General features: G+C 45.5%; 1 protein-coding gene across 1 annotated transcript in view; it reads left to right on the top strand.

Annotated features, from left to right (window-relative positions):
• FAM107B (family with sequence similarity 107 member B) overlaps nucleotides 1-27,228 on the top strand; it is a 107,503-nt gene that overhangs the window by 8,159 nt on the left and 72,116 nt on the right. Inside the window, exon 2 of the mRNA XM_082240179.1 lies at nucleotides 23,628-23,706. Coding sequence (XP_082096305.1) covers nucleotides 23,664-23,706 — 43 coding nt within the window. The 5' untranslated portion in view covers nucleotides 23,628-23,663. The remainder of the gene's footprint in view (nucleotides 1-23,627; nucleotides 23,707-27,228) is intronic.

Raw genomic sequence — 27,228 nt, 5'->3', positions numbered from 1 at the left:
GTACAGTACTTGTGGGTTATGGGATATTATCTCAATAACAACAACCAACTGCTGGCTTTTCCTGCGTCTTTATGTGTTGTGTGTGGAATTTAAAGTTTTGGTATTAAGTATATTATCCTTTGAGCAAGCTGTCTCTTAGACAATCTATTATCCATTAATAGATTATCTATTTTAATCCATTATCTATTACATTAAAGGTAAAGGGACCCCTGACCATTAGGTCCAGTCGTGACTGACTCTGGGGTTGCGGAGCTCATCTCGCTTTATTGGCCAAGAGAGCCGGCGTACCGCTTCAGGGTCATGTGGCCAGCATGACTAAGCTGCTTCTGGTGAACCAGAGCCGCGCACGGAAACGCCGTTTACCTTCCCGCCGGAGCGGTACCTAGTTATCTACTTGCACTTTGACGTGCTTTCGAACTGCTAGGTTGGCAGGAGAAGGGACCGAGCAACGGGAGCTCATCCCGTCACGGGGATTCAAACCGCCGACCTTCTGATCGGCAAGTCCTCGGCTCTGTGCTTTAGACCACAGCGCCACCCGCTTCCCTCATCTATTACATTACCTTTCTATAAAACAGAAGCTATAGTAGCTGTTCTCAGAGGAGTGGTTGGCCTTCCCTACTTCTCTGTCATGGCAGCAGAATAATCCCACTTTCCCCTTTTCAGATTTTTAAAGAAATCACACATGTAAACAGTTGGAATGCAAATGCAAGCTGCCATACATTGGCTGGCCCTAAAGTATTTTTTGCTTCCATAAATCATGAATATTGAAATATACTCAGAGTCGCAAAGTGATTTCATGCTCTTTATTCAGCTCATAGTGGTGAGGAGGAATGAATGAAAGTCCCCTCAAAGTATCTGCTTATATACATTATTTACACAATGGGCTGCACATGATTGGTTAATTCTGGAATTCTACTGTAAGCCAATCAGGTTGTGGTTTCACTTATATCTGGAGCATGATTGGGTGGTTCCTGCCAACCAATCATACTGCTGCATTGTTCTTGGACCAATCAGACTGCTGCAGTTTGGATCCTATTGTTCTAGGACCAATCAGACTGCTGCAGTTTGGATCCTAGTCAACTCAGTACATAACACCCCTCCCCTCTAAGTTCCAGTCCTGCCCGGGAGGTCGCATTCATAGTCCTCGAGGTACGCCGGCGGCCTACGTGTGCGTTGCGGCCTGTGGTGTTCCCTGGTCCGGGGTTCAGGTTCTGGCTCGTGTTCCAAGGATGCTGGCTGTGATGGGCCTGTTTGGTTTGGCACAACCGGCTCGCTCAGTCGTGGTTCTGGTTCCGGTGTCCTTTCGGCCTCACGGGTCCTCTCTGTATTTACTGGTTCTGCCTCTCCTGCTGGCCCCTCCTGCTCTATGGGCCTCACTGCCCCTCTGTTCCCTTGGGACTCCTCTGACCTGTCCTCCTCCTGGTTTTCTCCCGGGAATCGTCGCCGTATCTGGTCGCAGTGGCGGCGCCAGCATTGCCCCCCATCTGTTAGCACCTCGTACGACACGGGGCCAGTGACCCTGGTGACTGTGGCGGGTACCCATGCTGGGCCTGCCCCAAAATTCTTTGCGTACACTGGGTCCTGGGCCTCGAAGGTCCGGGGGTTCCTGCCTTCCCCCACCACTACCTCATCCTGAGCTCTATCGGGGTGAAGGCGGTCCAATCTGATTGCAAGGCGCCGACCCATTAGTAGTTCAGCGGGGCTCCGGCCAGTCGTTGAGCTGGGGGTGCTGTGCTGTGCTAGGAGGAATGTGGCAAGGCGGTACTCCCAATCCCCTTGCGTCATGCGGCGAAGGGTGTCCTTGGTGGTCCACACCATGCGTTCTGCTTGGCCATTGGTGGCAGGGTGGAATGGCGCCGAACGGATGTGGCGGATGGCGTTCTGCGCTGTGAAGGTTTGGAATTCTCCTGACGTAAATGCAGTCCCGTTGTCTGAGACGACAGTGTCAGGGAGCCCGTGGGTTGCAAACAGCCTGCGTGGTACCCGGATGGCTGCGGATGTAGAAGTGGACGGTACCAGTGCGACTTCCAGCCATTTGGTGTAGGAGTCCACCACTATGAAGAATGTTTTCCCCTGAAAGGGGCCAGCGAAGTCCACATGCAGGCGTGACCATGGTGCTCTGGCGGACTCCCAGGACTGGACTGGGGCCCTTGGGGGATCTGGGCGTGATTCTTGGCAGGCCTGGCAGTGTTTGACCCAGGCCTCTATCTCTCTGTCGATCCCTGGCCACCACACATAACTCCTGGCAAGGGCCTTCATTCTTACTACTCCTGGGTGTGTCTCGTGTAGGGCTGTGAGGACCCTTTTGCAGAGGGGCTGGGGAACAACGACCCTGCTTCCCCATAACAGGCACCCCTTGTGGGCCGACAGTTCATGTTTGCGGGTTGTGTAGCCAGCGAATTCTGGCCCAGGGCCATCCCCTCCACACCCAGTCCAGGACCCGGGAGATGACCCTATCTTTCTTGGAATGGTGCGCAACTTCTTGTGCCTGAATGGGGCGGTTGGGAAGCAGCTCCAGGCTCATAACCTCTTGTGCAGGTGCTGGGTCAGGGCCTGTTTCCGGTAGTGGTAGCCTGCTGAGGGCGTCCGCATGGCCTATTGCCTTCCCTGGGTGGTGAATCAGTGCATACTGGTAGCTGGCAAGGAAAATTGACCACCTGAGGACGCGAGGAGACAGCACTTGGGGGGTCTGCTTTTCGGGGGCAAACAAGCCAAGCAACGGCTTGTGGTCAGTCACCACGGTGAAGGGCCGCCCGTACAAGAAATCATGGAATTTTTTTATTCCCTTCACGATTGCCAGACCCTCCTTGTCGATTTGCGAGTAGTTCCGCTCGGTTGCATTGAGTGTCTGGGAAAAGTATGCCACTGGTACCTCTCTTCCATCCGGGAGTTGGTGTCCCAGGACAGCGCCAATGCCATAGGGTGAGGCGTCGCATGCTAGCACCACTGGCAGCCTCTCGTCGAAGTGTGCCAAGACTGAGTTTGAGACAAGCAAGTCCTTGACTGCCTGGAATGCAGCCTCCTGGCGCTGGCCCCACACCCAAGTGGCCCGCTTGTCCAGGAGTCTGTGTAGGGGCTCCGCTACTGCTGCCTTATGGGGAAGGAAGGAATGGTAAAAGTTCAATAGTCCCAAGAAGGCCTGAAGTTCAGTCTTGCTCTCGGGCGCTGGGGCATCACAAATGGCCCGTACCTTGTCCCCAGTCGGGTGGACCCCTTCTGCGTCCACCATAAATCCCAGAAAGTCCACCTGAGGCACTCCTAGTAGACATTTTTCCCGCTTCACCTTGAGACCCGCCGTCTGGAAACGGTGCAGAACAGTGCGGAGGCGGTCCTCAAACTCCTCTGGTGTGGGCCCGGCAATCAGCACATCATCGAAGAAGGGGGTGACGCCAGGAATCCCTTTAAGGAGCGAGTCCATTAGGTTCTGGAATATGCCTGGTGCCACACTGACACCGAATTGCAGCCGCTTTACCCTGAACGCTCCTCTGTGCGTCACAATCGTCTGTGCCTCTGCTGTGGCCTCATCTACTGGCAGCTGTTGTTATGCTTGGGCCAAGTCCAGCTTGCCAAAAATTTTCGACCCAGCCAGGGTGGCAAGGACATGGCTGACCACTGGCACTGGGTATGCGTGGGCCGTGAGGGCCTTGTTTATGGTACATTTGTAGTCTGCGCAGATGCGGACCGAACCATTAGGCTTGACGGGTGTGACGATTGGGGTTTCCCAGGGGGCATTAGGCACTGGCTCCAGCACTCCTTGCTCCACGAGTCGGTCCAATTCCTCGTCTATACGGGGTTTCAAGGCGAATGGGACTCGGCGGGCCTTGAGCCTGACCGGTCGTACTGCGGGGTCAAGCTGTAGCGCAATGGGGGGGCCCGTATACTGTCCCAATTTCCCGTCGAAAACCCCTGGAAATTCCTTGCATATGGCGTCCACGTCCACTTGTAAGCTAGTGTGGTTCACCCCGGTGACAGCTAGCCCCAGTGGTCCAAACCATGCCAATCCCAGTAAGCTAATGTAGGGGCCCTTGACTACGAGCAAGTCCAGTTGCCGTGTCCGCCCTCGGTATTGCACCCTGAAGGTCCCCACCCCCATTGTGGGGACCTTACGTTTCTGGAAGTCCCGGAGGGTGAATGGGGCCGGCCTGAGTTTGGGACCCCCAATAGGACACAGTTTCCTTAAGGTCCTTGCCGAGATTATGGATAGAGTTGAACCTGTGTCAAGTTCCATGCGGCATGGGGCCCCCTCTATCTGTACCTCTACATAAATTTTCTCTACGTTGGGGTGGGGCAACTGGTATACCTGGAAGTCCGTGAGCTCCGTAGAGTTGCCTTGGTGCGTTGGGCCCCGGGACCTGGGGCTCTTGGATTGGTCATCTGATGCCTGGCGTCGGGTGGGCCGAGCTCGACACACCCGGGCGATGTGTCCCAATTTTCTGCACTGCCTGCACTCTGCATTGCGGAAACGGCAGGTCCTCCTCTCGTGACTCTCCCCGCAGCTTGCGCAGTTTCCTCCTTCTCGTCGAGGCAGCTGTGGTCTGTGCGCTGCTTGAGTGCGCTGCTGTACTCGGTGCACCTCCTCCCTGTCAGATCCTGAGTCGTCGGTGAGGTCTTCATGGTGGACCCTCGGTTGGGGTGGCAGGCTCGGCCGTGCCTCTTGCATCGACCTCTCGGCAGCTTCCGTTGCCAGGGCCTCCTCCAGAGCGACCTGGAACGTTAGGTCCTTCTTGGCGTAGAGGCGTCGTTGCAGCTTCTCATCCCTCAGTCCACCGACGAGGCGGTCACGAAGCATGTTCTCCAGCTCTGAGAAGTTGCAGAACTGGGCAGCTTGGCGGAGAGAGGTCACAAACCCAGTTATGGTTTCCCCAGGGGCTTGCCGCTTTGCGTAGAAGGCATTTCGACGAGCCACCACTGAGGGCTGTGGCAAAAAGTGCCCCTTCAGCTGTTCCATTATTGTTTTGGATGGAACAGTAGCGACGTCTTCAGGTGCAAGGAGAGCCCGGGCGATTTCAAATGTCTCCTCTCCGCAGATGCTGAAGAATATTGCCCTCTTCTTGGCGTCTTCTTCATCGGTGACCCCTTTGGCTTCTAGGAGGAAGGTGAAACGGGAGGCATACGCTTCCCAGTCTCCAGATGCTGGGTTGAACGGCGAGAAGCTGCTGTCGGTTGCCATTCTGAGTTCCTTGTATCCCGGAGCTGAAGCCTGGATACACGGTGCGAGGCAGCGGTGCGTCAGGTGGCGGTGCTGCGGTGCTGTGTGTGGCAGTCAGCTCAGCGGGATCCCATCCTCGTCGCCAGTGAAATATACTCAGAGTCGCAAAGTGATTTCATGCTCTTCATTCAGCTCATAGTGGTGAGGAGGAATGAATGAATGTCCCCTCAAAGTATCTGCTTATATACATTATTTACACAATGGGCTGCACATGATTGGTTAATTCTGGAATTCTACTGTAAGCCAATCAGGTTGTGGATTCACTTATATCTGGAGCATGATTGGGTGGTTCCTGCCAACCAATCATACTGCTGCATTGTTCTTGAACCAATCAGACTGCTGCATTCTGAATCCTATTGTTCTAGGACCAATCAGACTGCTGCAATTTGGATCCTATTGTTCTAGGACCAATCAGACTGCTGCAGTTTGGATCCTAGTCAACTCAGTACATAACAAATATAAATTCTTTTTTGTCAATAAAGCTGCCTTTCTAACTAGGACATGCAAATGCTATTTATAAAGAATCCCCATCTCCTCTGTAAATACTGTGGGAAGAGATCTGACACAGCTGGCAATAATAAGTGCTTTGGAGCCAAACACAGCTAAATATTGAAAAATAATTTGTTTCCTGCATTTTTTCAATCTTTAAAAAATAGTTTGGGCTGCAGTTTTCATACTATACTGACAAATAATCTCAAGAACAGACTCTGAAAGACAAAATAACTGATATAGATTAACATTACTTTGAAAGTCAGTTATACAGCATATATCTAATATATAAATACAATATAATAATCATGCTGGGATGCTACCACTTAATTAAATATACATTATAATTACTGTAAGTATAAAATCTAAATAACAATGTAATGAATGAATAATGAATAATGAATTGCAAAATAAAGTTGGACAGAATTCTTCAATGCTCTCGGTGCACCTCTTATTATGCTAAACTCAGTCATCTTGATGATTCGATAAAACAGCAACTTGGTAATTATGTCTTTGAGTAATCCCGTATCCAGGGAAGTCAATTGTCAATGGAAGTACTCAGCTTTTTTCTGAGTATCAAAATTTGTTGATCTGCAGCCAAATATTTGATTAGCTGATTCAAATCCTATGTAAACTTCAGCCTATCCTTATTTATTCTAAGGTACAGAGCCCCCTTGCTTGCTGAGCTCTTTCCTTCAAAAAGCACACAATCATTCCCAAACATCAGAGTTTGGGGTCACCTTAAAGATTAAGGAATTCATTAGGGCAAAAGGTTTCTTGGAGCATGGTCCACTTCATCAGAGGTATGAAGTCTTAATTTAAATGATAGACAGATAGACATGGTGGTGCTGGAGTTCTAAACACACGCTGTAGCACCCTGCTTGTGGTTAACGCTTAGCTGGAATGAAATATTCAACGCAGCAATAGAGAAATTAAAATAATTATTTATTTGTCAGACAAATAAATGAGAGACACAGTGGTATATGGTTACCAAGCTCTGGCCTGGGCTCCTGCCATTATGGCCAGCACTTATATTCCCTTAATCCAGCCCCCTTTGCTCCTCCTGTGGCTGCCTCTGTCCAATCAGCCTGGTTGAAATTCCTATTGGCTGATTGCTAGAACCAATCACAAAAGATACACCCATATCCTCCTGTCCTTATATGGAACACAAAGAGCTATATATTGTTACATCTATAAATGACAAATAAGTAGTAATATATCTTACATGTGTCTCAACAAGGCATCTTAATTACCAGCTCACCTCTTGCCCTCCTTGCCCTATTGCCTTCTAAAACAAATGGTTAATCTTAAATTTTTATCTTAAACATATGTCAAGGATCTTGAGTTTCACATCAACATTGAAAGATCTCCTTCATTTGAAGGTTTCTAAACAAATGTCTGACAACTAATATATCAGGACTGCTCAGGACGGCGTCTCTTGTCTAGCAAGGGGGGCAAGACTGGTGGCTGACTTAATTTCAAAATACAACTCTTAGAACTATATGAAATCTAGCATTTCTTAAATCCTTTGCATAATTACATTTAAGACAATATATTTAATACATAACATAGGTAGCCTTTTAAAAGGAATAAGGCCTTTGTAAAGTAAAAAGGAACTCAGTAAAAAAACAGCTTCAAAAGAAGCCTCTCCAGTTTACAACCCCTCCTTCAGCCAGCTGCTTTTCCCATTAGAAAAAAAGACTTGCCAGCTAGATGCTTCCCCATTTGGTCTTGGCCTTTTAACCTTAGAAAGAAGATCTGGCTCATTTTACTGGGAGGCACATTGGCATTATTTTACTATTTACTCATTCCTAATTATATTTATTTCTGCCTTTTTTTATCTTCTGTAACATGTAGGGTCAGTGTCCTCATTCAGTCTGTAATTTCAGCTTTTACGACTTTGAGAATTGTTTTCTGCTATCAATCAAAGGGGCCCTTGTCTAGGAGGATAAACATTACCAAGGTTGTAAACTGCTGGTCTTCTGCCTGGCTTGAAACTTTTGAAAATCTGAGCTCTCTCTTTAATATACAAGTCCTGATCAAACATTAATAAAATGCAGTCTTATGCCTGATGCCTCATTGCCATCTGAATCGGGGCCTGCTTTGGCAATTCAGGATCCAGTTCTCAGTCAAGGGTGGGTGGGTGAAACCCACATCTTCAGAAATCCCATTGGGAATGGGAAACCCAAATGGCACTCATGGAATTTAGGGGAATGTTAGTCCCTACAAACCTGCTCCCCCAAAATGTTGAACTTTTTGTTACAGGAAACTGTACTCTAAAATGTGGGATATCACTTGCTTTGATCCAACGCCATCCAACCTGCCAGCAAACAAATGAGAATGACTGCTCATTAAATGAGCAAACAAATCAGGATGAATGCTTAATAAACAGATCAGCAGGAAGAGCCCTAAGTCCAGCATGCTAAATTAATGGACTGGCTGGATGCAGAGGAGTGGTGGAAGGGCACCAACTGGGGAATCCCCAAGGGAACCCCCAGGGACTGGTGGTGGAAAGACAATGAGTGGTCAGAGGGAGGAGACTGGGAAGAGGAGAAGTTGGAAGCAGAAGAGGTCACTAGGTTTAGAGAGCAGGAAGACGCTGTGGCAGAGAGCAGTTCAGATTCCAAGGCTGAAGCAGAAGCTGGAGAGGACTGGGGCCAAGAGGCAGCCATGAGGTAGGCTGCCGAAGAAGCCGGGGGGGGGGTTCCCCCTCCCATTGTGACCAGCTCCCCACCCCCCACCCCGGTTTCCCAGAACCGGCAGAGGTGTGAAGAGGGTGGAACAAAGACAGACCAGGCGAAGAAGTCTCAGATTGCTTGGGAAGGACCTGGGAGAGGAGGAAATTTAGCTAGTTGTGTGAAAGTGTGGACCTTTAGTCCCCACAGCTGCCTCATAGGGGCAAGTTCCACCAGGAAGAGATGCTGCGCTCACTAGGCCTGAGCTGTTCTGTTTTTTGCAAAAAGTGTTAACTTCACTGGCACCTTGTGACCTGCGCCCAACTCCTGCCTTGAGACACTGCTCCGTAGTTCTTTGTAGTATCCCGGATGCTAAACAAGCCCTCTCCCTGCAGCGTATGGAGGGAGGAGCTTCAGGAACTGGGGTAAAGAAAAAGGACCACTTTCCCCTGCCCACTCTCTGGAAATCGACCCCTTGCATATCAATGCGGTTCTCAGATTTAGGGCTGACAAAAGAGCTATTCCTGAAACTGCCTTCCTCCCTCTGCAAACCTTGAACAGTGCTGCAAAGCTCCAGGTCCAGGCTTGATGGAACCTTGAACAGGAATTTTGCACTATTTTGCTGCAAGTGGTCAGTTTTCCTTTCTAGTATAAGCTGTGTTTGAAGCCGGGTGGGATGCCACCCACTTCCTTTTGTGTGGCCCTTTTCCCCCTGTTTCTTTTCAATGGATGTAAAACCATCCTGGGATGCTGCCAGAGAGGTTTAGCAAAATGCCACTTAAACCCTTTGTAAAGCTGGGAGAGGCAGGGACCTGCTAAGGCAGCTCTTTCTCTGACTGCTGAAGTGGGAAGCCCCAAGCTCTGCTGGAGGAAGAGAACGATGCCCATTAGGTACCTGCCTGCTGATGCCGCCTCTCCCAGTCTAGCCTGGGGATTGCTAGAAGACAGATCAAGGTCCTGTATGGGAATTTTTTTAAAAGAAAAGAAAAGCATGCCATGCCTAATATTATTAATTTTTTTATATAAAATATTTATTAAAGTTTCAGAAAAAGGAATTACATAAAAACAAGAAATACAAAAGTAAAAGACAAAAATAAAAATACAAGAAAAATACAGAATAAAAAAGTAAGTACACTTACAGAAAAAGGGAAAAAAATAATAAAAAAACAATCTTTCCATATCTTACATTCATATCCTTGTTTCCCTGACCTCCTCATACCTCCCTTTTTTGTGTTCCAATTCAATTAATTAATTCAGCAATTTCTTTCCCTCCTTATTATCCTGATCTTTAATCTTAATATATTGTAACATTAAATTTTTACCTATTTAGAGATCCAATTTTCCATATTCTTTTATATCATTACAGCTAGAAACCACTTAACTTCAATCAAACATCATGCCATGCCTAATATTAGGCCACATTCTTTTAATGGCAATGATTGATGATACTTGACAGTTATTATTTTAAAGGGTGAATGTACTAGTTTGTGTTTGCTAGCAAGCTTTATTTACATGGTTTACAGGTGAATGGACCACAGACAAGTTGATCTTGCCTAATTTGAAAAGGAACCAATTTAAAATGGATAAAATAAAAATAAGAGGTCCAGTGAGGACTGAGCTGTGTAGGTTCATACCTGAGCTATCACCATTGCTAGAAGAGAAAGACTCCATCATTGAACCCTGACTGGCTGTGCAGATACACAGTCTTGAAGGATCCTACCATTGCCTGCCCATTGTTCTGGGAGCTGATTGGCAAAGTACCTATATATCTTATTGAGAGTAAATGGATGTGTGTGTCTCATTTTAATGCATAAACAAAACTGTGTCCTGAGTATTGAAAGAAGGCTGTTTGGACTAGTCCTGTCTGCTGAACAGGAGTCCCCAGAATGATGTAGCCATGGGAGGCCTTTGGCTCCTTTTAAATATGTGCTCAGGGATGCGGGTGGCACTGTGGGTTAAACCACAGAGCCTAGGACTTGCCGATCAGAAGGTTGGGGGTTCGAATCCCTGCAATGGGGTGAGCTCCTGTTGCTCGGTCCCTGCTCCTGCCAACCTAGCAGTTTGAAAGCACATCAAAGTGCAAGTAGATAAATAGGTACCGCTCTGGCGGGAAGGTAAACGGCATTTCCATGTGCTGCTCTGGTTCACCAGAAGCGGCTTAGTCATGCTGGCTGCATGACCCGGAAGCTGTATGCTGGCTCCCTCGGCCAGTAAAGTGAGATGAGCGCCGCAACCCCGGAGTCAGCCATGACTGGACCTAATAGTCAGGGGTCCCCTTTACCTTTACCTTTAAGTATGTGCCCAGGGGACCTCTGATTCTTGCTTCCTCATTCTCACACCCCCTTTTAAAGAGGTTCTCCTGGTTCTTCCAAGAGAATGGGATTGAGATTTGTTTGGTAGTAGTGAATTCTTTTCAGTATTCAGTGCTGGTTTTGGCTTTGATTGGGTTCCAAGTATTTGCTAAAGCCGAAGGAAAATTGGACCAGAGGGTATGGAAAAAAGAATCTGAGGTTCTTAAGCAAAGGGAAGTTTACAAGAATAGCTTGGCTTCTAAAAAGGAATAAATCTTCTGAACTTTACAAGCCAGAATCACTTTTTTTCTTAGGTCAATTACATTTCTTCTTATGTGACCCATGGTCCTTCCCCCCCAGTCTGGCCAATTTCTGAATGTAGTTATGATTAGGGGGAAGTGGGGCAGATTGATGCAGAAAAATTCAATCTCATATTTTATGTACCAAAATGAGTCAAGTAATAAAAAAATTTGCTTTATGCATGGCATAATCAATATTATAACAGCAATCAAAAGAACCAATAAAGTTAGAATATAATGAGAATATAATGACTTGAATAAAAAATGGGTTTTGTATCATTCTGCCCCACTTACGGGGCACTTTGATACAGTGGATGGGGCACTTTGATACAAAGCGTAAATTGTATGAGAATGGTAATTATTTACAAAAATATATATAAAAAAACAAATTTTATTGTGAGAGATCATAATCAGCCTTACAATTTGTTACTTAAAATCTAAATTATGTATCAAAACTAACAGTGTTTCATACATATCATAGACTTTATTACAGGTTTTCTGAAAAAAACATCAAAACCTATATTAATATTAATATTAAAACTTATATAAAAAAACATAAGAACTCACATTAGGTAGTCAAAAAGTAATTTAAACAGCATGCTTATAAAAGATAAGATAATTACTTAACATTTAGCTTCTATTGCACAATATATCTACTGAAGTCAATAGAAAAAGTATAAAGAGATGATGTTTGAGATGTGTCCTTTGAGAAATTTGGTTTTGGCAACTGCAAAACAACATCCTTGAAATCAACGCTTGCCTTATCTTCTACAATGGGGAAGACAAACATACAAGATCCTGTTTTTTTCCTGAGATATGACACTTGGTCATATTATATTTAGAAATGACTTTGGCCATGTAGTAAACTAAAGTTTTCTTTTCTTTTCCAATTTAATGAGTAGGAAATCTCCAACATTTATATTTTCAGGATTGGGAACATCAAAATTTATATTCTCATCTTCTGGATCAGATGCAACTTAAAAATCTTTTTTGTTATCATCACTCAATTCCACATATTCATTCCGTCTGGTACTGGAGTCAGATTGTGAATGATGACATATTTTCTTCTTAGTTTATTTTTGGTTCTGTTAAACCCAATAAAACTTGTATAAAGGTAAAGGGCCCCTGACCATTAGGTCCAGTTGCAGACGACTCTGGGGTTGTGGTGCTCATCTCGCTTTACAGGCCGAGGGAGCCGGCATTTGTCTGCAGACAGTTTTTGCGGATCATGTGGCCAGCATGACTAAGTGAAACCATGACTCTGGCGAACCAGAGCAGCGCATGGAAACGGTGTTTATCTTCCCGCCGGAGTGGTACCTATTTATCTACTTGCACTTTGAGGTGCTTTTGAACTGCTAGGTTGGCAGGAGCAGGGACCGAGCAACGGGAGCTCACCCCGTCGCAGGGATTCGAACCACCGACCTTCTGATCAGCAAGCCCTAGGCACTGTGGTTTAGACCACAGTGCCACCCACAAAACTTGTATATTAGGGCACTATTGGGGCACTTTTATACGTATCAGTGTGCCCTGTGTATCAAAGTGCCCCAATGGACATTTTCAAAAAACTAACAATTATGAATAAAACCACTGAACTTATTTAAAAATAAGTCCTGATTACTGAGCGGAATAACTTACCTTTGGTATTTTTAAATCTTAACTAAATGATGTAAAACAGCGTTGGAACACTTTTACATTTCATGTAATTTTTTCGTTGGTCACGCTAAAAACACACTGTGGCGATCACACAGGGTCACCGGACGTTTGACGGTCTATTGATCCCTGTGCCACCACTATGATCACTTTCCCACTGCCACCAACCCGTTTCTCTTGGGTACACACGGAGTCCAGACAGTTGTTAACATTAAAACAATTAATCAAGTTTATTTTATAAGCATGAACAAGTTTATGGTTTCGGTTAATTTTTCTTGTCAGTTTCTTATCCTTAGTTTCTATACCTTTCCTAATAACTGCTAACTGATTCTCCCAACTGTCTATCTGACTCCTCCTAACAGTTTCTCTCACTCTCTCACAACACAACTCGACCAACCCACAGACTTATCCTCCCTCTTCCTTCTCCAACTCCCAACTAACTCCTTAACAACCTAACTCTAACTCTAACTCCTCCCCTTGGGTTCCCACTTGTCAATCACTTCACACTCATTTAACCCTTTCCTTATGACCCAGCATGATGTCACCTAGGAGGGCAAAACGCCACACACACCTACTCTCGTCAAACGCCAACTGCTAACTGGCGGGCGGCGTGGTCGCAACTGATGTACTCACACATGTATAGACACGCTTTAGTGATGTCACGACATGAATAATGTTTATTGATATTGAAATATTGTTGGTGTATCAATGTGCCCTGCCTCCCCCCTTTTCACCTATTTGATGGTTAGCTCAGTGTTATTTTGGCAATCAGTCAAGGAAGTCAGGCTTTCTCCAGTTAAACTGTAGGTAATGCCTAAAAATGCTTCATCAGTTTAGCTTAGTTGTTTAGCTTTTTTTCCTGGCCATAGTTTTTGAGCTTTATGGGGGGAGGGGCGGAAATGGAGTTTGAAAACTGTTTTTTAGGAAAATTGCCAAAAAAACCAACACTTCCAATATGGGTTGCCATATGCCTGGTTTTTCTGGGATGTTTTAGCCAGTTTCTGGAAATTCTGCCCGGACGCCATTTTCAAAGGAAATTCGGACATATGGCAGGCCAAGTGCTCAAGATGTTTCACATGCTTTACATGTGAAGTTTTACATATTTCTAATCCCTACAGCAGCTGTAAGGCAAATCCCCCCTGTTCTGGTGTGCTGAGGTTGAGAGAGAGAGGCTTGCCTGGAGTCCACTGGTGGGTTCATGGCAGTGATTAGATCTGAACTTCTGGCCGCCCTGAGACCTATGGGTATAGGGCGGTATATAAATTCAATAAATAAGTAAGATAAATAAATATTTAAATTGTGATTTAGAATGGCCCCCTAAACACCCATCTAGCTGCCCATCACCAGGCAATTATCCACCTTTAACTTCAGTTACAGAAATACTCTGTGAAATGCTGAGTTTAAATACCACAACTTGTTAATGTAGAGAGAAAGATAGATGCCTGGGCAAATAGGGTTTTATTGGGAGAGAAATAAATACTGGGGCTCAGCTGGGCAAATGCCTTGGGTTAGAAAACACTCAGTGCAACTGTTTCATTGGATGAAAATCCTGTTGGCCTTCAAAGTAGAATTTCTGGCCTCTGGCAAAAGACCAGGATCCTCTCAAGAGATTAGTGTTGAATGACAATCTGGATTACCAAATTATAGTTGGTATTTACGCGTCCGTGCGCAGCTCCCAGTGATGATGTGGGCCCTTATCTGGGATGAGGAACAACATCTGTGATTTCTAAAATTACATTCCTGGTTAGGACAGGGGCTGGGAGTAACTCAGGCAGTTAAACAAAATATAGAGGAGAGGTAAACACCCTATAAACTACTATAAAAATGTTGTTGGCATCTGTCTCAAGAGACAACGGAGTGCACCTCCGGGTCATCACTTTCTGCCCTTTCCATGCCCAAGACTTCCTCGTTGCTTTCATTTCTTTTCCAGCTCTGTTCCTGAATGCAATACCCCCTCACACACACCTTTGATCTCTCAGATTTGCACAAAACCATTAAATTGGACATACCAACCATGCAAAAAAATTCTGCACCAGATATATTGGGTAGCAATCTGAAAAGTGTGTGTGAAGAATGTAGTATGTAGTAAGGGTGCCTTCGGAGCTTAGCCTATATGTGTGTAACATTTGCTTGTGTGGTTTTCTGATTTTGGACAAATCTGAGCAATCAAAAGATACTAAACCAGAAAACCACACCAGCAAATTTACAATTGCCTGACTGTCTGGTCCCCCCCCCCCCACTGTGGGTGAGGCTTTTTTGTTTTTGTTTATTAAAAAACAAGGTGTGTGCACAGCTGACTACTAAACTGGCATAATAAATTGGCAGATTGAAGGATGAAGTTTTCGCACCTACTTGTTGGCATCTGTCTCAAGAGACAATGAGGACACATCTGGGGGTAAAGTCAGACCACTACATGAGCAGCTCCAAAGTGCCCCCCCCCCCGGGACGCAAGCCTGAAGGTCCTGAGCTGCCCAGACAACAAGTTCCCCCTCGGAATGTGTAAAATGGATCTTGGGCAGATGTTGAAGCAGGTGGTGAGATGGACCGAATGAAGAGACAGCCTGAAGAAGCCTGGAGAAGAAGCAATTGGAGGTCATGGATGGGAAGTTATTGGGAGAGAAATTCTGTCTGAAAACAGGCTTGATACCATGTTGGATAGAATTTAAGTGGTTATCAGCTGTAATGATTAAGATAATTGGGGGGGGGGAGAAAGAAAGGTGTAAAATTAAGTGAAAATTAAGGGCGAGGATTTGCTGAATGAATAATTTGAATTGGAATACAAAAAGGGGAGGTATGAGGAGGTCTGAGAAGTAAGTTAAGAGAAAATAAGTGAATGAAATTATATGTGTTTTAATTTTTGTATTTTTGTTTTTTGCTTTTTTTGTATAATCTCTGAAAAGTTAATAAATATATTTTAAAAAGAAAAAGAAAACAGGCTTGATACCACACACAGATACCTGCAACAACACAACAAGGTCCCAGCCAGGATGGCCTTGGCGGGTAAATCTGGGTTGCTGTTTCTGAATTATATGTTCAATGTGGCTAGTTGTATTTGGATGTTAAAATTACAGATATTATTATTATTATTATTAAAATGGCTGTTTTGGTTGTCTTGTCTTTCCATAAATCTGTATGTGTTTCACCCCCTGGAATGCCTTTGGGACAGAGAGAGCAGCTGCTGGTGTGCTTCCCTGTCCCCTCCCCCATCTCTCTTTTTCTCCTTCTTCTCCTTCTCCTCCTATGATATCGTAAAATGGCTGGGCAGGGACTCTCTTTTTTTTAAAAAAAAGTTCAGCATATGTGAAAATGTATAAACTTTATAAATGATAAGCAGTAATAGGTAAGTAAATAAAATCTGCAGTCCAGACCTGGTGTCATCTTCAACCTCTTCTTTGGTCCCATCGGAACATTAATTTTAAAGCAGTGCTATACCACTTTAAACAGCCATGTCTCCCCTCCCCAAAGAATTTTGGGAACTGTGGCTTGTTCTGGGTGCTGAGAGTTGTTAGGAACCCCACAGAGCTACAAGGGCAGAGCAGTTTAGCAACCAGTCCCTTTTTGCAGGGAACTGTCACTCTGCGAGGGGACTAGGGGTCTCCTAACAACTCACAGTACCCAGAATAAGCTACAGTTTCCAGGATGCCTTGAGGTTACAGGGCACATGGAGCCTTCCACCCACCCCCCTTGATAAATGGGCTTTCAAATCATGGTCGCCCAAACGCCTTCCCTTTCCAGCCGTGTTTTGCTTAGCTTTGTAGCAGCCAAAGGGGCATAAGCACATGGCGCAGATGAATTGCTTTCTTGCAAATAAGCCGGGCTGGGAAAGCAATCTCCATTGTTGGTCCAGATTTTCTTCTTGCAACACCTGCTTAAATCACATTGAAACACATTCAAGTCAAAGGCCTTTTACATCTTGGGAGATAAAACTGTTGGCAGGGTCATTTGGAAAAAGAATGAAAGAGAACAAGTTGTGAAGCAAGAGCATCTCTGTAGGTCTGCTGTACGTTCTCTCTTGATGTCGTTTTGCTGTAATAGAAACCCGTAACAAATCATTGTCTGGCATCATGGGCGCTTGATGAATAACTGGAGATGAACTCCCAGTGGATTAATGCAGCGGCTGCTCTGTGCCAAGGAGCTTTAATCAAAGGAAGTGAGCCAAAATTAAAGGATGTGTGCATTCTCCTAGCCCTATTATTTGCTGTAATTCTTTAAACACTCTACTCTGCACCATGCAAATGTTTAACATTCATGAGGCCACAGGCAGTGGGTTCAGCTGCCACATCTATGTGGGTTAGATCTTTAAAGGAAAAGGCAGCATTTAGATACCTTGTTTGGCTTTCTGTTCATTGTCTGTTAGATGCCTGTTTGAAAACAGGTCCTAGAGAGTCAGCAAAAGCATCAGATTCTTTAGGCACCTCTGAAAATGTGAGTTTGTGTGAATAGCTTTGCTATTGGGGAAGCCTAGGAATGGCATGTAGGTTGTGGACTGACCAGCAATTTCCAACATCACCAATAGTTGGGCATGATGGGAGTTATTGGCATCTGTCTGTCCAGTGGGACAGTGGAGGAGTGTCAAACTGTGGGAAGGTTATAGTGCCTTCTGTGGGTGTGGAGACTGATATGAGAGAGACATGTTTTCTTGCAGCCGGGGCAGAGGAAGGTGTCCAGTTGTGCTGCTGCAGATGCGCCAGGGCATGTCTTCTCTCTGCCTTCCTCCCACTGGCTATTCCTCCTCTGCTCACTGCTATGAATGCACAACCTGCCTGCCTGTCTCCAGGCACTCGGGTCATTTGCAAGGGGTTCCCACATGGCAAGGTTGATGCTGCCAACCTTCATGTCATGTTTGCAGACTTCTTTGAAATGCAGAGTTGGTTTGCCAAGGGGCCTGATGCCCATTGTGGGAGGCGTGGTCCAGCAATATCTGTCAGACCACGGTCCCCCAACCCCAGCAGAACAGCAGAACAGCATATCTTGGAGCCTCAGTGCAGAAAAGGCTGGTCTAGGAGCAGAGATCATGGGGTAGGCTTCATCATTGTTGAAGTGCAAGACATATGTGGGCAAGGAATCCCTCAGGAAGTCAGAGGTCAAGTTAATCATAGTTTCCTTGCTGTTACTGACAAACAGGGAGACAGGCTGCAGCTGCATCTACTTCCCCCATGTATCTATTTTGTGTTTCCATTTTTCTCATCTAGAACAACAGAAAGTCACAAGGACGTGTCTGGTTGATTGAAGCATAAGTCCGTATTTCCTAAGGAGCAAGACTATCATTCCACGGTCTGTTTAATTGTTTGCCACAAAAACTTTGCAGGCGCAAACAGCATTGAAAGCAGGGTTGTGTATCACTGCCCTGATACCACAATGAAAGCAACTAGTTATGAATGCACCATCAAAAGGATGTCTGGAGGGGACCATAACTGGGGCATATTTCTGCAGGGAGGCGGCTGAAATGCACAGGATATTTCTTCCATTATCTCCCCAGGGACAGGGAGGGGGTACCAAGGGTGAAGCTCCTGGTACAACTCTCCTGCCAGGAAGGGTGGAGACTTTGCTGATCTATAAAAGCAACACAGTTCAGCTCCAAATGCCAATCACTCGCAGCTCCAGTTCAGCCCCAGAGGCTGAACGCACAAGCCCAGAACACAATTTGTATGGACAGCAAGCACTGTATTGGTCCATGCTTCCACTGAGGGAGAAGAAAAGGGGGGAGTTCAGGAAAGGGAATCTGGGGGGTCCAGGGAAGCTTTCCCACGTCCATCCTGGCGAGAGGGGGGGAGGTGATAGACCCGTCCTGGAAGAGGACCACAGAATATCCTGTGCAGCTGTTCAGATTAGTATGTGCACAGTTACCTGAGAAAGGAAAGGTGTGCCTAGGAACAGCCCACACAGCCCAAGACCCGCCACCTCCTTCCCACATGTCCCTCCTGCTTTAGACACTGCTTCCTAGCCTGGTGCGGCAGGATAAATGCAGGGCATCCAGAGCAGCAGTCCTTGGCATGTGGGCGCAGGGTGGAAGCTGTGCTTTGTGCAGTGGAGGCTGATTCATTTGGGGGAATGGGGGTAGTGTCCCACCAACCCAAATCTGTCCTCTGTCCCTGGAGTGGCTTTGCCTCTCTGCCTCCTTAGCCGCAGTGTTGCCTTTGTAGGACTCAACAGGGACGAGGATGAGGACGAAGCCAGAATTAGTAGGCTCTGCCTCTTGTTGGCTCCGTCTCCACCTACACTTGGCCTCCTGGTCTTCTGCTCTACCAGCCCCAATTGGCAGCAGCCGGCCCTTGTTTCAGGGAAAGGGGTTTCCAGGAGGGAAAGATCAGAGCTGCTCTTGTTGCTGCAGAATGTTGCCAAGGTGGGAATTGCAGGTGGGGAGAAGAGGGCTGTTATGCCCCAGTGCTGCTTGCAGGCTTCCCATAGATGTCTGGTTGGTCAGCGTGTCTTTGGTCTGATGCAGCAGACGCTTATCATAGAATTGTAGAGTGGGAAGGGACCCCAGGGGTCATCTAGTCCAACCCCCTGCAATGCAGGAATATCAGCTAAAGCATCCATGACAGACAGCCACCCAACCTCCGCTTAGAAACCTCCAGTGACGGAGAGTCCATCCCCTTCCAATGGAGTCCTTTCCATTGTCAAACAGCTCTTACACTCTTACACTTTCCTGGAAGAAAGTCCCATAGAAGTCAATGGGGCTGTTTTTTAAGTAGACACACATAGGATTGTGCAGTGAAACACTTAGTATAGGTTCTAATGAAATAGTGTTATAGAATAAAATTCAGTTAGGTGGAACTTCATCTGTTCCATGGACACGAGTCAGTTTGAGTGGAGTTTTGTGCCATATTCAACAGGCTTCCTTTAAATTTTCCCACAATCACAGTGAATTCTCCATGCTCGAAGGTCTTTTCATATAGGAAGCATTAGGTGAGAAGGAAGTTGTCGGGATGTTATAGCTGCATTTCTAAATAACATTTTTCATAAAAATAATAAAGTTTCCAGCTATCCGTTGAAATTGCTCCTCTTCAGTTTGGTTTGAATATTCTTCTCTCCAACTCTACAAAGGATTTCCATTGACATCACATTTCCTCCCCAAAGGAAATGAATGACATGTGAAATAAGCTTGAAAAAAATACTAAATATAAAATATGTGCCTGTCTCTCTGCAGTGGGAAGCTGGTCTGCTTTGCGTTCCCGGTGACCCGATCTAAGAACAGCAGTGCTATAGCATGTTTTTCTTCCCAAGAAAATTGTTGACCTGGGTTGTTAATGTCTCTTTGCTCCAGAGTTAGTATAGATGAGTTTTAATGGTTGGAACAAGGGTTGCCAGCAGAGCACCTGTGGGTGTAATGCCACCTTCAAGGTCTCTCAAAGGCCTCCCATGAAGCCTCTGAACTCCCTCCTCCTTCTCACAGACACTCAGCTCGAGTCATGAGGTGGTGAGAGCAGTTACATTTTTCCCTCCTGAAAAGAACTTGGCGCTATGGCAGGAAAACTGAATAAGGACACTCTTTCCCACACCCTCTTTGAGCTCTGTGTGCATTTCAAGGCTCATGTTAATTCTGCTGAACTGGACTTTCATCCAGATCCCTTAGAAAAGTCAAAATGTGTGTTTGCATGGGTGATTTATTTTTTTCCTGCCTCTCTGGGATGTGTGTGTGGAGCTGATCTAGGGAAGAGGGCAAGAAGTATCCAGAGAGGATTTGCTGCCCCCGGCCCTCACCTAAAACTCAAAATGTGCCCCTGGGTCTAGAAACGTTGGCAGCTCTGTGGGAGCAGCCAGAGAGGTGGTGGTGGTGGTGGTTGGCATCCATCTGTCTTGAGTGTCCCTCTGGGCCAGAAGTCTAACTGCTGGGTTGGCAGCACTGAAGTGGTCTCTCTGGGGCGCAAGCCTGGGCAGGGGGTCCGGGGGTCCTGGGCTGCCCAAATGACAAGACCTCCCTCTCAGCCTGGCTGATGTGGCCCAAAGGAAAGCAGAGCAAGACATTTGGCACCAGCTGGGCTGCAGGAGTTGCCAAAAAGAGGCACGCAAGGCGCCATACAACCACCTTAGGGACTCCACTCTGGATTTGTGTAGGGTTCGTGCCTTAACCTTTTTTCCTCCCAGACATTCCTGCAAGGCAGTGAAGCTTTAAGATAAGAGTTTTCCTCCTCCTAGATGGGCTCCTTTCCTAGGTTATAATAATAATAATTTATTATTTGTACTCCGACCATCTGGCTGGGTCTCCCCAGCCACTCTGGGCGGCTTCCAACAAAGCTTAAAATACATTAAAATGTCACACATTAAAAACTTCCCTGAGCAGGGCTGCCTTTGGATGTCTTCTAAATGTCAGGTAGTTGTTGTTCTCTTTGACATCTGGTGGAAGGGCGTTCCACAGGGCAGGCGCCACCACCAAAAAGACCCTCTGCCTGGTTCCCTGTAGCTTTGCTTCTTGCAGTGAGGGAACCGCCAGAAGGCCCTCGGCACTGGACCTCAGCGTCCGGGCAGAATGATGGGGGTGGAGACGCTCCTTCAGGTATACTGGGCTGAGGCCGTTTAGTATATCAGTATATTTATATTATTTATATAAATAAATTATTATTATTATTATTATTATTATTATTATTATTATTATTATTATTATTATTATTATATAGGGCTTTAAAGGTCAACACCAACACTTTGAATTGTGCTCAGAAACGTACTGGGAGCCAATGTAGGTCTTTCAAGACAGGTGTTATATGGTCTTGGCGGCCGCTTCCAGTTCCCAGTCTAGCTGCCGCATTCTGGATTAGTTGTAGTTTCCGAGTCACCTTCAAAGGTAGCCCCAGATAGAGCGCATTGCAGTAGTCCAAGCGGGAGATAACCAGAGCATGACCACTCTGCCATGACAGTCCGCGGACAGATAGGGTCTTAGCCTACGTACCAGATGGAGCTGGCAGACATCTGCCCCGGATACAGAATTGACCTGTCCCTCACTTCCCTCTACAACATGTTGGACCTTTGGACCCACCCTTGGTCTTGTCTACTCAATCGGGTGGAGACGGTCTTTTCATGCAGTGAGTCCCCAACTCACTCAGCTCCCCTCACCTGGTTTAGTCAGCCAGTCAAAGCCGTTCCTGAGGTGCGGTTGCTTTTACATGCTGACAGCTTCTAGGAGCCACAGGTGAGAGGTGAGTGCAGGATGGGGACAAACGGTGGACAAACTACCCCAGAAGGAGCATGACGTGTCCCTCACCAGAGGTACCGCCCATCCCCAAACACCGCATACTAGAGACGTAAGCACTGCAATACTACTTAATTGTCCCTCAAACTGTAGAACATTTTCTGGTTGCACATCCTGCTTTCTCTAGATACGAAGTTGGAGGGCAGATTTGTTACATTATTTGGAACGACCAAAATATAAAGTGCAAAGGAGCTGCACTTCTTCCTCTTTCTACAATTCCTGGGTAACGAGGCTGGCAAGAAAGACTAACACAAGGCATTCTTCCTACCTTTGCATGATGTGCAAAACCATTCTCACAACACTGAAGAGTTAAGAGCACAAGCTCTGTATAGCCCACGAAGCTGAATAATGATTAACACTGAAGGGATTTGCAGAAACTGCACACTTGAGTTTTCAAGGGAGCCATGTGGAAGCAATTTACATTGTTGTTTTTATTTTGCTTAAGTATGGAAGAGATCAGTGTGGTGGTGGTGGGGTGGAGCTAGAAATATTTTTATTCAGAGCAGGATGAGAATGTGGCTACAAAGACAGGCAGTTTCCTAATTTTCAGATGTATACTAACTAATGTTGCTTCCAGACTGTTGCTAGTTTGTGAGAGGAATTCAGTCACATGCTAGGAAATGCAAGTTGCACAATTAAAGTTGTTCCTGAGATCTTTCAGAACTAAACTCACTTTCAAACCCAATAACATTTTTTGTGGTAAGTGAAGAGAGGGGGAAATTCACTAGGAAGTGTGTAATAACAATTGCTTGATGAGACATCATACAATCTTGCAAACAAATAAAAAGGAGTGTTCACTAATCAATAAACAGTGAATGTTGCATAACCAGCCCACAAACTTTGTGTCAGCAAATAAGGCTAGATGCTCGATAAACAGGTCATCTGTAAGCAACTGTAGTGTAACTTGCCGTGCTATCCGATACATATCTGCACAAAATTGAACACTCATGGGGGCCCCTTTGCAACCAGCGACAAGGTCTGGGTAACCAGGGTTATCTTCTTCAAGGGGTTGTTCCATGACAAATCACCACACCTTTACAACATCTGTGCTACTGACTTTCAAACTTTAGGAGTGTTGAAATATATGCAATAATAATCATCATCATCAAACTGAGTCATGTGACTCAGATTGGGTCTACTAGCTGATTCTACTCTGCGGAAGCCCTTTAGGAAGTCTCACAAATCTCTCTCTTGTTTCTTCACCACTGGCATCTTCTGTAGCAATTTCAAAGGCTAATGGCTCAGCTTGTCTTTCTTTCTGCTGCATTTATGAATCACTCCATAACTGCGGGGTTCTCTGTGAAACATACAGTGTACAAAAGTAAAAATAATAAAAGGTAAAAGCAGATCAATTAATCAATCAAATATAAGAATTACAAGTTCAGACTAGTTCCGTGAGATTATTGAAGTAGTTTTCATTACTTTTAAGTAAGTCTGTAACAAATAAAATGACAGATATTTAAGAGGACACTACCCCTCATTTTACCGTGAAGACATACCACAGTTCGTTCCTTCCCCACTGCTGTTTCTGATTGTTTCTGAAATTAGTAAAAAGTGTATTTCAGGTTTTTAAAACATTAATGATTGATTCATTTTTCAAACCCACTCTTCCTTATTGGTAACAGTCTTTAAAAGCTTCACATTAAAAAAAAAAACTGAATTACTTTAAATTTTGAAGGCAGGTACAATTTACTCCACTGCAGTTCTAGTGTGCTCCTGGTTTTTAACTATTCTGTTTCTTGTTGTCCAACCATTCTGTTAATTCACTGTTTTCTTCTTTCTCTTCCAACTCCCTTTCCTTGTTACCTTTGGGTGGATGCAACGTAGCAGGAAAAGCAAGATGGAAAGCAAGTGGAATCACAAATGGATTCAGATTTGACGGCATCTGACAATGGGCTCTTAATAGGTAAGGTGCATTAAGTAGCCTTTACTATTCTTTTCCTGACAACCATACAAAGCAACAGCCTGTCTTCCCTGTGTAAGTGCTACTCTCAGGGTCCCTTAAGACAGTACTTGTTTCCTGTAAGAGTTGTGAACAACTGCCTGAGCAGTCGGCTAATAGAAGCTAGATTGTTTCATGAGACAAATATTGGGCTGGTTCAAATGTAAAACTAAATCCCCCTTTAGTGTTACAAGAATGAGCCAAGGAGACCCTTCTTCTCTCCCCCATGTGCTCAGTGTGGCTATAAAAAGAATTTAGGAAGCTTTTGCTTCTGGTTTATATTATCTGTAGCTCGTTGTCTTGTTTAAACCTGACAAACTGTGCTTAATCTTAACTGTGGTTGCTTGAAACAAACCAATTTCAAACCATAGCTTAAGAAGTTGGCTTGTTTCAACAAACCATGGTTAAGATTAACTGCAGTTTAGGGACGCGGGTGGCGCTGTGGGTTAAACCACAGAGCCTAGGACTTGCTGATCAGAAGGTTGGCGGTTCGAATCCCCGCGACGGGGTGAGCTCCCATTTCTCGGTCCCAGCTCCTGCCGACCAAGCAGTTCAAAAGCACATCAAAGTGCAAGTAGATAAATAGGTACCGTTCCGACGGGAAGGTAAACGGTGTTTCTGTGTGCTGCTCTGGTTCACCAGAAGCGGCTTAGTCATGCTAGCCGCATGACCCAGAAGCTCTACACCGGCTCCCTCGGCCAATAAAGCGAGATGAGCGCCCCAACCCCAGAGGCGGTCACGACTGGACCTAATGGTCAGGGGTCCCTTTACCTTTAGTGTCTGGACATGCATGCTGAACAGTGGTTAATAAAAAATGGAATTGAAAACTTCTGGCAGCACGTCTCTTAGTGACTTTTAGCAGACTGTATAGACTTGCCTTTGCTGGAAAGTTTTGTATTTGAGTCGGTGTTGGGCAATAGGAAAATTCCGCCTCTGGTGACCGAACTGCGATGGCTCCTGAAAACAGACAAGTCATCACTAGATGCTGCAGTCCACAAGGGATTCATATGTCTGTATCAACAGGTCCCTCAGAGTATGTTTCCTTGAAGTCAAAGAGGCCAACTTCCGAGGAAAGACTTTAGAATCCTTATGGAGGGTTGCTGGTTCCTCGTGGATTGGCTCGTGGATCTGGGTGCATGGTAAATCAATTTGAAGTTCCAGGCTTGCTAGTGCCCCCAATAAAGCACATTTTGTCATAATAAAATGATCCTATGAACCAGTCACAATTTGGTTCTCAGTGTTTAGAAGTCTTTGTGCTTCAGGCTGAATGAAATCTGCCCCAAGGCTATTTTTAGAGGATGCCTGGTGTCCCTGGCTATATTGAGCCAGATTACAGAAGGGCAAATGCCAGGCAGTGGTAGATGCCTTAAGAGCTGATTAAGTAATGCACATTTTGAGACAGAGAGGAGGAGAATGCTTTTTGTGGTAAGTGTAGCCAAGAGATTTGCACTGTCTTCTAACATTTGCCTGAGAAATGGATTTTGGACGCCGTGCAAAATGGAACTGCACTTGCCAAATGCCTCCGGAATCATGGGAATGTGTCGTCAAGTAGCTGTGTTGGTTGTTGATCAGCTTTGTAGGCCTGCAATCATTTTTAAACTTTTGCCACCAGGCCCGTTGAAAGTGGCAGCCATTGCCCCTTTCCCTTAGGTGAGTCGTGTTGTTTGCGCCTGTCATGAGTCCCATGGAGACGTCATGGTCAGATCCTGAAGACGACTGGAAGGAGCTTTGGGGGTTGGAGCTGAATGACCCCAGAGAGGGTCCTAGGAAGATTGGTGTGGTGAAATTGGGACCCCAATAAGTGGGTGAGCCCAAGAAGGGGGCCAGCACGCTGGGCTAGGGAGTGGAGAAGTGGATTACACTGTCAGTTGGTAAATGGAGATTTAACATTAGAAACTCTTCTCTGATCCAGTGCATTGATGAAGTTTGTCAACATATTTCATTAAATTTAAAATTTGTTAGATTCGTTTCCCCTACACAACCTAACCCAAACCCTAAAATGTTGGAGCTCTGGGTGCTGCTTGCTCTGTGGGCAAAGAAAGACGGTGCTTGTCAAACAATAAATGTCTGGTGGCAACGGCTGGCAGCACCGAGAAGGAAATAGTCTTGGGTTCCAACCTTCTTTGTTTAGCAATTGCTAACCACTGCACTTACTTTATTGATGGCTTTCATCCTGACATTTCAGTGCTCTGCCCACTGCAGCCCAACCTGGGGTGGTGTGTGGGAGAGGACTATGCACAGCTAGTCAGATTCCTACATTAAATTTCTGCAGATTTTTGGATTATAATGTGACTCTGAAACTCCTTTTTAATTAAAGTGGCCTGGCAAGTCTTTGGAAATTTCAAGTATGACTCAAAATTTTATCCTTCTTTGCTGGAGAGAACATCCTGTAACTGATTAATGAAGTGTAAGGCAGGCAATAAAAGCTTTGTAGCTCTGATAATGATTTATAATCTGGGGCATAAGTACAGTGAGGTCATGTCCCCCAGAAAATAATTGATTTTTTTATTTGATCTGCATAGTCACTGAAATATCTTTCATATGTGTGCCTCCTCTCACTTCTTCATTACCATTTGCTAATTTTATTTTTGTATGTCTAATGCAATCCTAGAGAATAGGATACAGTGGTTGACTTTTCACACCCTGTGGCTGTTGAACATTTATTAAACCATGGCATGTAGTGTTATATCCTCCAGCTGGGCAGGATCCACGGATAACCAGAATCTGAACAAACCACAGTTTAGTAACCTGGGGGGGGGGGGCTGTCATGCTGCCCTAAATTTAGCTCTGCACCGAGAGTTTGATACCCATCGGCTCCCCTCAGGCAGTCAAAGTCGTTCCCCTTGCGTAGCCGCTGTCTCATGCTGACAGCGTCTAGGAGCCACAGGTGAGACGGAGTGCAGGATGGGGACTCAAGGTGGACGAACTACCCCAGAAGGAACATGTTGTGTCCCCCAACAATAATACACCCATATTAATAAATAAATTAATAAATACTAATAAATAATTATTGGGTGGTTTATAACAAAACAATATTAAAATACAATATACAATATTCAAAAACCACAACAAACAAAAACTCAACAGAGATACCATAAAAGCCCTAACTTAAAACACAATTTAAAAGTCTGAGGGACAAGAAATGTTTTCACTGGGTGCCCAAAAGGGGCCTTTTCCCATGGATGTTCACCAGGAACTCCTCTGCAGAAGCCAAGTGCCTCTGATCCAGAAGCCATGGACAGTCTTATCCTCTACCGATTTGCCTCAACTCCTTTTATAGCCTGCTGAGTTGGTGGCCAACCTCACATTGCACAGCAGCAAATTTAATAGTTTAACTTTCCACTGTACATTTCTTTTTTAAAAATAGCCTTGACCTGCCTGGGGGTTGAGTTCTCCTTGTGTTCTCTCAGTGAGAACCAGGCCACCTGAGCTCTGAATGCCAGTTGGTGGGCAGAGGTCAGGGGAAATAGCTCAGGGGAAAGGCTT

Source organism: Podarcis vaucheri (genome assembly GCF_965113315.1).
Source record: "Podarcis vaucheri genome assembly, chromosome: 10".
Taxonomy (NCBI): domain Eukaryota; kingdom Metazoa; phylum Chordata; class Lepidosauria; order Squamata; family Lacertidae; genus Podarcis; species Podarcis vaucheri.
This window is presented reverse-complemented; position numbering and strand designations above follow the sequence as displayed.